Consider the following 13,895-nt stretch of genomic DNA (forward strand, 5'->3'; position numbering starts at 1 on the left):
AGGAGCTGAACCAAGTAAGTTACAGTAAGTTACTGTAAATCAGGACTTAATAAAGGGCAACCTCTACAGACTTTAGCCACCCTATTCCCCTTTTTTTTCTAGGGTTTCTGATGTCTGAGACTCCTGGTAGGTTTGATGACTGTTTATTTAGTTAATTTGTTATTTTCTTTCCCGTTGGAGTCCTGCAGTGTGTTGAGCCTCCACCCCTTTTGGGAAGGAGAAAGAACATGGTAGGGGCAGGAGGAGGGAAATGCTCATTAGTTGCAAGGATTCTAAGAAAATAGACAAAGTGAATACAATAGGAGGGCACTACTTGATATACTCGTGTAAATAAAAGCATTATCTTTAACTGCGAATTAACTGCCATCTAGCGTGCTGTTAGTTGTAAAGCTCAATCCAAGCTGTGCTGATTCACGTACTGAGGAGAGTGTATGCAAACATGCCAGGGAAGAGGAGCAGTCAGTTGTCATTCACCTGGACGTGTCCCTTCCATCCTGCAGCCTCCACACCAGCATCATGTCCCCACACCACCCACCCACCTAGGGACCACAGAGATGCCTCTAACATTCTTGTTGGATTTCATAAGGCAGTTTGGAACAGTTCATCAGACTACAGCCACACAGTATTTGCCTGAGAATGGTGAAAAATAGGCATGGAGATCTCCCACCAGGAAGCCTTGGAATAGGAGAAAAACACCGAGAAGGCAGTCTGGAACCTTCCTCCCTGTCCACACCCCACTCTCCTCATGGTCACAGCAGCAGCAGATTTCAATGTCACATAATTAATGATACATTTCTTTAGATTTAGAATTGCTCTTCTGAATTTAAAAAGCATGGTCAGCCAGCCAATGGTTTTGGCAGTCTTTTCATTACCAAATTTGAATCGTTGCAGACGCATCTATCTTCTGAAACTCCTTGCCCAAATGCTGCCTTCGCTGGAACATCTTAAGTTCCTTCAGCCATCGTCAGATTCTAATTCCTGGGAAGCCTCTTCGGATGAGCTGCTCCTGTGAATCCGCCCATCACTCTTCATACTGTGAAAAGTCTTCTTGAAGGCCTCCATCATAGCATGTGCCAGCTTCTTGGCCTCCAGCTTGCTCTCGCATTGCACTGCATGGCAGTCCATCTGGTAAGACAGGTCATCGTTGATCTCTCTGTAGACCCAGGCGAAGATGTTGGGGCTCACGTTGTGGTCAGCTGTGCAGTAGGCAATGCGAGCCACCTGGAAGGTATCCATGTGCACTGTCGCCTCGCCCTTGTGGTCAAGGTGGTGAAGCCACACTTGGAATGGACGGATCTCTAGGAGGGCATTGGCTGGAAAAACGTCTTCTCGGGCCAGTGTGTGTTTCTTCCAGAGTTCGATGACCGGCTTCTCCGTGCAACCAGACAAAAACTGCATGCCTGTGGTAGAGACTTTGCCCAGATAGGTGACCTGCAGATGGGAGACAGGAAGCAAAGTGGGAGGTCAGCTGGGTGCACTGAGCTCAGTCTTCTAGGCTGAGAGACTAGACACAGACCTGAAGCTCACTTGACCCCATGGAAGCAGAGTTTCTTCCTTTCCTTCCTAGCAAGTTTCCTCCAGGGCAAATGCATTGAAACTCTTTAAACAGAGTTGGATTTGTTTTTTTAAATCTAATACCCAAAGAACTCCTTCCCTCTTCCAAACCCCTTTTAAATTAAAAATGACCAATGATGATGATCTTTTATTTAATTTGGCATTTCTGTGAAAGCATGGGTCACTAAAAGTTTACTTTCAATCAGTTGGAATGCAAGAGCTCAAAGACAGCAGGAAATCAGGAGGTCAGTGCATCTGCAAAACAAAGCCTTTATGAAGCTTATCTCTTAGCTGGATCCTTTGCCCAAATCCTTCCCTTTTTGATTTCCTTTATGCTGCTTGCTTCCAGCAAATACCAAAGACACAAAAAAGGTGTTCCATCCAAATTACAGCCAGAAGCATGATTTCCCCCTTCCACTGAGAAAATTTAAAAAGGCAACAATGCTGATAACACTGTGGGGGGGGGGGCTATTTTTCAACCTACACAATTTGTGGAATGATGGGCCTCTGATTGTGCGACTGTAGCTGAGAGATTAGGGAAGACTAGAATGTAAGATTATCAAATAGCTAGATAGGCACTATTAAAAGGAGGGGAAATAATTCCAAAGGATTTCAATACTGTCTTTTACAAAAAGCTTGGGGGAAGGCAAAAGGATTCAGTTGGTAAAGGCACTTGTGGCCAAGTCTGCAGACCTGAGTTTAATCCCTGAACCTACATGATGGAAGAGAGAATTGACCTCCACTAGTTGTCCTTTGCCCACATGTGCCATTGTTCATAATTTACCAAGAGGTATATGCTATTGTTTTTCTGATCAGAATGTGTAGAACTGTTGCCACTGTAATGTAGACATTAACGAACTAAATGAAACCTAAGTGATCTGCTATGGAACGTTAGTTAAAGATGTGTTACATTTGTTAATGTTGTGGAATGTTTGTTAAATTATGTAAAGGTGTGTTGCATTCTTGTATATTGCATTTTTCTTAAACTCTTTGAAGCTGTATTACTTTGCCTGTCTAAAACACCTGATGAGTCTAATAAGGAGCTGAATGGCCAATAGCTGGTCATGAGAGAAAAACAGGTTGGATAGGCAGACAGAGAGAATAAACAGAGAAAAGAGGGAGAGGAATGAGAAAAAGGAGAAGGAGAAGAGGACACCAAGGGCCAGCCACGTAGCCACACAGCCAGTCTGAGAGTAAGAAGGAAAGAAAGCCATATAGAATAGAGAGAGGCAAAAGCCCAGAAGTAAGAGGTAGACAGGAAAATTTAAGAAAATCTGGCTGGAAATAAGCCAAGCTAAGGTTGGATATTCATAAGTAAGAATAAGTCTCCGAATATTTGTTTGGGAACTGTGTGGTGGGCCCCAGAAGGAAAAAAAAAAAAAACTACAGCGTTCAATTAACAAACAATGCAAAGTTTTGTAGAATTGGGTTTAAATTTAGACATGGAGCTCTAAATACCATGAATGTGAGAAAGGGGATCCTAGAAAAAGGTTCATGGAAAGGGGGTAGAACCGACAGCTGACATTTGGGCACGATGACTCCAAGTCAATGGTTATGCTCAGTGGGACCACAGGGAAAGCATACAAAAACTTTAGAACATGAAAGTGGGGTCCTAGCGCAACCTTTTGAGCATGCTTCTCTCTGAAACAAGAGCTTCCCTTTTAAAAAGTAGTTTTGCTGGACTGACAATGCACATCTTCAATCCCAGAACTCAGGAGACTAAGGCACAGACCTTTCACAGACTTTTGTCTTCAGAAGATGGACACATGTCCACTAACATGTGAAAAGATGCTCAACATTGCTAATGGTTGGTTTTCATCAATGTGACACAAGCTAGTGTCTGCTAAGAGGAAAACTCGGTTGAGAAAAATGCCCTCAGCCTGGGAGTAAGAAGTAAAGAAAGGCAAATAGAATACAGAAAGGTAAAAACCCAGAGGCAAAAGGTAGACAGGATCATTTTTAAGTTAAGAAAAGCTGGCTAGAAATAAAATCCAGTCTTGAATAATGCCCCAGTCAGGGAGTAAGTAGGAAAGAAAAGCAGATAGAATAGAAAAAGGTAAAAAGCCCAGAGGCAAAAGGTAGATGGTTTTCTAAATTGGCTTGCAGGGCATTTTCTTGATTGATAATTCATATGGGAGGTCCCAGCCAACTATGAGCTGTCTCACTCTTGGGCAAATGGTCCACAGGGCAGGTATAAGAAAGCAAACCAAGCAAGCTAGGAGAAACAAGCAAGTAAGCAGCACTCCTCCACGGCCTCAGCTTCAGTTCTTGCCTCCAGGTTCCTTCCCTGAGTTCTCGCCTTACGATTACTATTACATTACTATGACTGTTACCAAAGCAATGGATGATTACAGGTGTTGGCAAGATGAGAAAGTGGAGTCCTTATGCCACTTTGGAGGATTTGAAGCAGTCCTGGAAAGAATGCCTTGACCAGTTCTTCATCAGGAAGTAAAATAGCTGTGTCAACTTGACACAGCCTAGAGTCACCTGAGAGAGAAGTCTCAATTGATGGATTGCCTGAATGAGATTGAACTGTGGGCATGATCGTGGGGGTTATCTTGATTATTAATTTGATATAGAAGCTCATGGTGGGCTGAGTCTGTTCCCTGGACAGGTGATCCCAAGTCTATAGATGAAGGCTAGCATAAGCATAAGCCAGCAAATGAACCAGCAAGCAGAATTCCTCCATAGCTTCTGCTTCAAGTTGTTGCTTGAGCTCCTGCCTTGATGTCCCTTCAACGCTGCATTGTGACCTGGAAGTGTAAAGCCAATAAATTCTTTCCTACCCTAAGTTGCGTTTTGTTCAGTGTTTCATTACAACAGAAGAGAAACAAGGAAAAATGCCTAGTCCAGATTACTTATGTATAAAGGAGGTTGGCCTAGCCCTAAGTTTGGGACACAGGGTGGGGGTGGGGAGCAAGGGAGCACTGATTGGCCTCTGGTAAGGGCAACTGATAGGCACATCTTGGCAGGGTATCATATAGAAGGAAGTGTTGTGGAATATTTCTTTATACACAGTGAGCATGTGTCATTCTGATTGGTTTAATAAAAAGCTAAATAGCCAATAGACAGGCAGGATTTTCAGGCATACAAAACACTGGGAAGAAGGCAAGGAGTCACCAGCCAGATGCAGAAGAAGCAACATGGACATAGATGAGGTAATGAGCCCCAGGGGAGCACATACACTAATAGGATCGGGTTAACTTAAGTTATAAGAGCTAGCTAAAAACAACTCTAAACTAGCAGCTGAGATTTCATAGTTAATAATAAGTCTCTGTGTTATTGCTGGGGAGCTGGGGATCCCAAAGAAAAAGTCCGACTACAAAGAAGAAGTCAGATGCCGAGCAGGAGCAGAAAAGACAAGGGGACAGGGACAGCTAAGCTTGAGCCTTTTACAACCTTCTCTCAAGAACTATAAAGGGGCTCGCATGAGAAATATCTCATATCCCTACTAATTCCGACCTTCTCCCAAGTCCTGCTGTGTCCCAACAGTGCCAACCAGAGGACTGGCATCTAATCATGAATATCTTCAACTTCTATGGAACACCAGGGAAGCTCATCAAGAAGTTAAAACAGGTTTTTATTCATATGACTCGTTCATTTTTCTTCTCAAAAGAGCGAGTAGTAGGATTTTAATGAGATGATTTGTACGCTCATGATCAAAGAAACCATTATGCCTAAGAGATAAAATGTGGAGAGAACCCACACAACCAGTGCTATACAAGTGAATACACACATGTATTTAGTATTTAGTAATGGAGTATTTAGTTCCAAAAGGAGGAAATTCTTATATATGCTACCACATGGATAAACTCTGAGAATGTTAGTATTCAGTAAAAACAAGCCAATCACAAAATAGATAAACACTGTGATTTATCTTATATTAATACAGCAAAAATCACAGAGCCAGAAACTAGAGTAGTGAGAGATGGAGGCTTGGAGCACAGCCCTGGCTTTGAGAGATCCTTAGCTTTTCTGTCTTACAAGGCTGAAAGAGTTACATTGTTCAGTGGAGGTGATGGCACTAGAACATCTGCCTGCATTAATATTACTGAAGTTTATACTCAAACTTGCTTAAGATCCATCAAAGGAAACTCTTTAAAAGTGTGATAAGGATGCTGAAGTGTAGCTCTCCACCACTGATGATTTCTGGTGGGGACTGGAGTCAGGAAGGACTCAGTTTTCTTTAAAGGGCCGGTCACTGAGAGTTTGACCATGCTCCAGTGAGTATATATGGGCAAAACAAATTAGACTTGTTTTATTTTTCATTTTTTGTTTCTTCTCCTTTTTTGGGGGGTGGGGGAGGGCAAAAGGGTGAGGGGCAGACATGGGAGGACCAGGAAGTAAATGTGTTCAAGGTTCATGATATGAAATTCCCAAATAATTAATAAAAATTATTAAAATCATGGCTTAAGATGGTTTTTTTATCTTGTATTTTACAAAAAAAAAAATAAGAAAACAACTAGTTTGGTTGCCTAAAGAGAAAATACATTTATCCTATTCACTGAAACTAGAAATAGTCAAGTTTATATAAACTTTTTAATATATAAATTTATATATTCATATATTTATATAATTTATATATTTAATATATAAATATTTCCAAGAAAGAAAGTCTAGAAGAAGGGGAATTCTTTGATCTGATTTCAACTTGCTCTCATTTACATACACACACACAGACACATAGGCACACACATACACACACACACACACACACACACACACACACTTCCTTCTAAAAGTTATACAGAGAACTAACTGCAAGAACCTTAAAAAGAACTTTTTCAAAAAACTTCATTAAAAGCTGTAGATGACTCACTCAAATCAAAAAGAATTTCCTAGTGGTAAAATTCTGACAGCTAGCCAAGAAAAAAATGTAACTTTCCTTATGAATGTTTATTATCCATAGGATAAAGATTTCTAAGGAAAACACTTTTATTTTGGAAGTGTGTTTGGGGAAGAATGGAGTAGAGATTAGAAACTCAACAGTTTTGATGAGACAAAAATAAAAGCTACTTAATAATACATAGATATTTATAAAGGGTATTTTAAAGCTTTGAGATAAAACATGATGCATGAATTGAATCTATTCAGGTTAAACTAGTGTCTACTTTCACAAATGACAGAAAAATAGCCAGTATTTTAGCAAGTGATAAAGGTCTCAAGTCATCACTTACATATGTCCACAGCAAAATCAAACCCCAGGGGAACTGAAAAGTTACAAAGGATATTTATATCAAATATTAGGTAAAAACATCAAATATATCAAATTCATTGACAACTCCGTGGGCTAGGGTGGTTTTTTTTGTTGTTGTTGTTTTTTCAATAAAGTCTTACTAAGTAGCTCTGGAGAGCCTTGAACTTGTTAGGTAGCCCAGACTGGCCTTGAATTCACAGGGATTTATCTATCTGCCTCTACCTTTCCAGTGCTGTGATTGAAAGTTTGCTATCACAGCTGCTTTGGGAGGGAATATTGTATTACTAACTCTCTCTAAAGTGCCGAACTTAGGTAAAGATAATAGATGTACCCAAAATCATTCAGGTAGTCATGCTATGAGCACACTTTGTAATTGTGGGGTGTGAGCAACAGCTTAGTGATCTGTGAAGAACTGGGCTTAGAAGAGTCTGAATTCCCACTGACCATTTTGCTATTGGATGAGAGACACCCCATTTGTTGTTGCTGTCCCTCCATGTTTTCATTATCTCTGTCCTTAGAAGGTCACAGGCATCTAAGACGAAGTTAGCCCTTCAAAATGGCCAGCAGGATTCAATTGTCTGGCACTATTGTAAAGGAACTCTTTTTCCAGACTCATATACTTCCAGACATTTTAAAAATAAGGATGTTATTCTTATTTTTGCATCTCTGACAAATGACAAATATGTGGAATCTAAAAAGGCCGAGCGTACAGAAACAGAGAGCAGGATAATCACCAGCAGAAGATTGAAGAGTTGCAGAGGGGAGGGCCTGGTTAAAGTGTCCAAAACAATAGCCAGATAGAATAAATCAAATCTTCCATAGATAGATGAGTGACTACAGTCAAATGTATTGTATGAGATAGCCCAAAATAGCCAAAAGACGGGAGTTTGAATATTCTCATCATGAAGAAATGATAAATGTTAGATATCTAAAATATTTACAAATATCTGATAGTTACTCAATGTACAAAACTATCTTCCTGGATTCTTTGAAGATGTACAACTATAATCTGTCAATTTAAAGAGTTAAAAAAATAAATTCATTTTCTCAAATTCAATGACTCTGTGAAGAATCTGCTTGACTCTAATTTGAAGACAGGGGCCATTATGTGTATTGTTAAAAATGTTTCTATTTACTGAAGCTGAGTTGCTCTCTGTTTCTTAGAACCTGACCTTGCCCAACCCATGACCTTGACTTGTTTTTGAGAATACCCATACCCTCCCTGACCCTCCCTGCACCCTTCCTGCTTGGCTCTGAAGCTTCCCTAATCACATAGTGACCACATGATGTCTTTTGAGATTTTTTTTCTGTATTTCCTTATTGTCCCATTGTCTCTCCTCTTTAAAGCTTCTTTGCAACTACTCATGATTTTACTCCTTAAAGGGGGCCCAAGAAATAGATTCTGGGCTGCTCTCTCTAACCCGACTTAGGGAGGCAGTCACAGGCCAGCTCTTTGGTGTACACTAATAAAAAACAAAGCTTGCTTCAAATTTGACTCAAATTGTGGCAGTAGTCTTATTCTCGACGGTGTGTTTAACAACTGTGTATGCAACCACACACTCTGTGGTCAGCAAGTAGCTAGGTATTGGCAAACAGAAACCTAGAGCTTGGAGCATTGCAGGTGTATCCATCTACATCAGCAATGTCACAGGGGCTTGCTCTAAATCTATAGAGAGCAAACATCCCATGCCCTAGATCCCCTGCATGGGAGGCTTGCCATCCTTGCTGCTACATGGCACCAAGAACACAAGGCTCAGTATGTGACTCTGTAGGGTCTCCTACCACCAACACAACTGTAAACAATGTCAGATGCAGGTGATCAGAGAGACGTGATGTGTGAAAGAGACTAATGTTTCCTTGATGAATGGGTTCCTTCTAAGTCCTGACCCGAAGAGGTACAATATTCTGGGGCCTCAGAGTTACAAAAAAAAAAAAAAAAAAAAAAAAAAAAAATTCCATGTTTCAAAACTGGTCACTAAATCTGTCCAAACTTGTACACAGATTTTTTTTCAGTTCTTTACCTTCCAGGGGGAATAAATAAAGAGACTTTTAAGATGACAAGAACAGAGGCCTTTGGGAAGATTAAAAGCGAGCCTCAGTCCATAAACACTGGAATCTGTTCTGTGGTCACGGAGTAAAAAACTGAGTGTAAATGAATCATTCTAAGAGCAATAAACAAATAGCAGAGAAAGGAAAACTTGTCCTCTTGTGTCATTTAATGGTATGAACTCACACCCCAAATAGGTATCTGCAGTGAGTGTCAGTGAGCTTTATACAATCCCAACTGAAGAGACTATCTGAGGACATTCACAGCATGTGACAGCACACAGGCTGCACGTGTGAGGGAGCCACAGAGTGTCCACAGGGCTGGCAGCAACCCCACAGAGTGTTTGTCCTTGGAACCCCTTCTTCCCAGGCATGAGCTGTCCAACCCACCCACCAGCTCTCCATTCACGAATAACCCACCAGTCTTGTTCAGTTGTGGCTAAACAAGCCGTGGTTCCTGAGGTCTTTCTTCATCTCAGCCAGCACTGTACCTCCTTCCTACAAGCCAGTCCATATCTCATTCTTCTTATAACCTGTCCCACTTCTCTTAAGATGGGACAAGATGGGAACAGCAGTGACCTTGGCCCCTAACAAGATGCAAGATGGAAAGCTAATAGTGTTAGAACCCACATGCCCTGGCAACCAAGGAGTTGTCAGCCTTACAAACTACATGAGCCCAGCTTTATAAAGCTGGGCATCAGTCCAGTTTACCTCTGGAGTTCTCAATAAAAATGGCCCATCAAGAACAAAGGCTCTCTAGAAGCTCCCCTTGGGATGTGAAAGACCTTGATCTTCAGTGCTCTGTAGGAGACTGCCTTTCTCTGGCTGATAGAAAACAGCAAGGTAGGAACAGAAGATAGAGGAAACATAGTCAGATAACCTCATAGACGATGAGAAAAACATGAGCCACTGTTAACCGTGGGTCAAACATCACAGTGAAACTCCTTTGCTCTCACACCAATTTCTACTAGCATACTTCAGAAAACTGGGAATGACAAAACATGGGGATTATTTATGACCTCAGCTTGAATCTTCTCTCTTCTTGCTGGTCAAAGAGGAGCAAAAAGCTCCACTGGATACTGTGAGGACCAGTGTACTCTTGCCAATAACTTTACAGCCCAAACTGCAAACAGATCTGCCAATTATGGACATGTATCATGTGCTTTAATTTGCAAAGGTAGTATTAAGAGATGACAATGGTCATGGTGTTCATAGTGAAAGCTATGAAATTTTTGTCCACAAAACAGTGAGTATGGAAGATTCTAGAAGAACAGTGAGTGAAGACAGAAAGGTAGTGACTGAAAATAATTCCTGAATGCCAAGACTCAAAAGCAGCAACAGCAGTTGGACAGTGACAGATAGTGACAGTTACCCAGGGTTTCCTTTATACAAGTTCTTGGTGAAATGTTAATATTGATCATGTCCCTTCATTATGACCCCATAAGTAAGGAATATTATTACACTGTTTCTGTAGACTAGGGGACTAGGGAGAAAATGAAGCAATTTGTCCAGTGGGGGCAGGACTTAAGTTTGGACAATAAGATTCAGAATCCTTGCTGTCATCAGCTTTTTCCATCTGTCCTCACATGGATGATCCCTTCAGACAGAAGGTCAACCTGACAGAAGGCACCTGGCAGTCTCCCAGAGGCTCCTTTGGAGTGCCTTGTCTGGCTTACGTATACAACTCTCCAAAGAGTTGAGGAATCTCCATTTGAAACTTTCTGGATCCCAAAGTCATTCAGAAAAATAGTGAAAGGGATCTCCTAACTATTTTTCATGTTCCAAAAAGCCTTTAAAATGTGTTTACTGACAGTATCTTTCCTGTGGCATGTCTACATATAATTTAACAAATAATGAATTTCATTTATATGTTGAGGCTTGGGAAGGTTGGGCAAGGGAATAATTCAAAGCATTGGATGTATGATAGAAAATGTGTATCTATCATTGATCACAGTGGAGACTACCGATCTAATCCAAACCACCCATTTTCCAATGAGAAGGTAGCAGAAGCTTCAGGGGCCACCAGTAAACAGAAGTAGCACTTGGGTCTGTGTCTCCCACCTTGCAGAAGAATGTCCCTGTACTCGGCATGCCACTCCATGATCTGGCTTCTATGAGTCATACCATAGGTACTGTAATGGTGGAGAGGCTATATGAGTTTGCACTACAGTGGCCAGTTGTTTATAGGTATTTTTTGATTGTGACTAGAATCTAAGTCAGTGATGACTGAGTGAAGCAAACAATATTCATAAGGAAGGTAGATCTGGTACCATTCCCTGCAAGACTATCTATTCCTCAAGCTATCTGCCTACTTAGTTAGGATATTATTTATAACAGTACCAATAAGGCTAAAAACAATAAATTTCTCAAGTGCATATCTATCCATAGCTTATACTTGCTTAAGCCCTTGTTACATAATATTTCAGTAATTTTTCTAAGGCCAGAAATATGAGGAATATTTTATAGCTCCAAAATTTTCATGGGTTCCATTGACAAAATCTAAAATCAGATTCATAGGAACTTCACTGAGAGTTATATTGTCTTTGTAAAATGTGAATGTATACAATTTGGGTAGTAAATTAAATAAGACTTGATATCCAGGAATAATAAAGTTCTATTTTAACTGCAATGAAGTCGTGTGTGTGTGTGTGTATGTGTGTGTGTGTGTGTGTGTGTGTGTGTGTGTGTGTGTGTGTGACATTCTGCTATTAACCACAGAGTATGCCTCACAATTACATGTTTAAGTGATTAAAATTTGCTTATTATATCCATATGAAATTAACTTGTTTTAGTAAAGCAGATAGATGAGATTTTCACATCCTATCTTGCACTTACCAAGCAATTCCAATGTGCAATTTGTCCTGTCATTTGGATCTTGGATATGTGAAGCTTGGAAATATTGTCACCGTCACTGTCAAAGACTGAAGCAATTTATCTAAACGGCACTGAAGTATGCCCCTGAAGACAAAGGCACTTAATAAAAATGACACCACACTGAAACCCACATTCCTTCATCAGGTCCCATCTGGAGAGTTGACCTCAGGATGGTCAGACCCAGAGCTGATCCACCCAGTGGCACCAGAACAATTTATTTCATGACAAGGCTGCTATTTTACCCTCTGCTTTCTCATCAGTGGGGTATACTGAGAGTGGGACAGAAGTTCAGAAGCTTACTATAAGCCCTCAAATAGTCACATTTTCTTAATGATAAATCAATGTCTGGCGCACTGCTTGAGAGTCACCCTGAGAAATGGTTTCAGGGCACAGGTACTGCGGTAGGGGAAAATGTCCCCAGTCTCACTCCTCGGAACATTTTCCAGTTCATTTTCCTTGGCACACAGCTCATCAGAAATTGACCACATAAGGCAGTCAATTTTTGAAAAGACTAATATTGGTGCACTATTGTGTAAGAAGTGATAAATATACAAAGCAACTGGCTATAAACAACATAGCTCTTAATTGTCCTATGGAGGTAGACATCAAAAAGGACAGGTACTGATAGAAAACTATCATGAATTGCCATGTATTCCAGAGCAGTAAAGACAAGTTCATATGAAAACCTTGACACAAATTTTCACTGAAGTTTTTTTGTTCTGTGTTAACTTGATTTTATATTCCCATTTTTCAAAGCAAGGTCTATTCCTGACAGGAGAACCCACTACTGTCATTTTCCTGAATCAATATAATTTCCAAATGTTCATCTTTATGTGCACAGATAAGTATAGCTCCAACTCCTTCTCAAAGAAGCTCCTTTTTGCAAAAGATAGAGACTATAAGAGAGACCCACATTTGGTCAAAATGCAGAGAATAGGGAACTGTGCCCAACCTCAACAGATATATCTAAAGTGCAACCCTTATACTTAAGACTCAGAAAATCATAGAAGATGGAGCAGAAATATTATAAAAGCCACACTTGGTTTGGTCTTCCATTTTTTAGCCACCTTCCTGATTTTAATCTGTCAAAGAGTTGCTTTTTTTATTTGGAGGGTATGATTCCATCATTTCTCCCCTCCATTTCCTCCCTTCAAATCCTCCAAAATACTACTCCTTGCTTGCTTTCTTGATGGCAAGAACAGGAGGAAACAGCCACTCTCATTTTTTGATGATTGCATTGCAAACTGGTGTGACACATTAGAATGGAACTAACTGTTAATGTGTAATCCCCTCCTTCTGCTTTAGCAATGCTGCATGCACCTAGGAAATTGCCATAGATGCTTCATCAATATAAAAATGTACCATCATGATGACTTTATCAATTACATCATCACTTATGATTATAAAACACATAAAAACTTTCATGCTCCTGCAAAACAAAGAAGTTTGGTAAATTACACTACATTCATCTAAGATGCTATTACAAAAATGTGTTACAGGCACTATATTATACTATAAAGAGGAATTTATTCATAGAGAATGACTTATGGGCTATATTGTATGTGAATCAAAGCAAACCAAAAAGCTACTGCTCTGTATAAGCAAGAAGAGGAAGCAAAGGCACATATTTTTATGAATTTTCTCAGTTAGGAAAAGGGAAACCCAGAAAGAACAGGGACTGGTTCCCAACACAGGGTGGCTGGTAATGGGATTTAAATCTCACAGTGATGCTCACAGTGATGTAAGAACAGTACACACACTTGGGGGAAATGACGGCTTTTACAACACCGTTCCACGAAGTCATGGCTTCTAGTGTTAGGAAAACTGAGGCAACGGGAATGGGGAGAAAGAGTTCAAAGTGGAATAAGAACAAAACTGGGGAGTCTCACTGGGTTGCAAAGTAAACATGCAACCAAAGTGAAGGGGACAAAACACACAAATGATGTTTCTCTCAGCTGTCCTGACATTCTGCCAGCAGGCTTGAGCAAGAAAAACTACAAAGCAATGTGGAATTATATTTTCTGTTTGCTTCTTAAAGTGGTGAAGATGTGTGATCCTGAACCTACTTATGCTTGCTAGCCCTGCAAGTTAAAACAGTAAATAAAGGTTTCTCCCTATTGGAAGCCAATATGGAAGGCAAAATCCTTGGGGGGGGTCTAAGTAATTAAAACAAATCCATGGCATTCGATGTATGTAGACAGATAGATACTGGTATCAATACACA

At 40.4% G+C, this 13,895-nt stretch overlaps 1 protein-coding gene across 1 annotated transcript in view; it reads right to left on the minus strand.

The window, feature by feature from the left end:
- Positions 1-780: 780 nt before the first annotated feature.
- The window catches only part of Pid1 (phosphotyrosine interaction domain containing 1), a 115,582-nt gene continuing 102,467 nt past the window's right edge, over positions 781-13,895 (minus strand). The window contains exon 2 of the mRNA XM_035439260.1: positions 781-1,431. Coding sequence (XP_035295151.1) covers positions 955-1,431 — 477 coding nt within the window. The 3' untranslated portion in view covers positions 781-954. The remainder of the gene's footprint in view (positions 1,432-13,895) is intronic.

Source organism: Cricetulus griseus, chromosome 2 (assembly GCF_003668045.3).
Source record: "Cricetulus griseus strain 17A/GY chromosome 2, alternate assembly CriGri-PICRH-1.0, whole genome shotgun sequence".
NCBI classification, from domain to species: domain Eukaryota; kingdom Metazoa; phylum Chordata; class Mammalia; order Rodentia; family Cricetidae; genus Cricetulus; species Cricetulus griseus.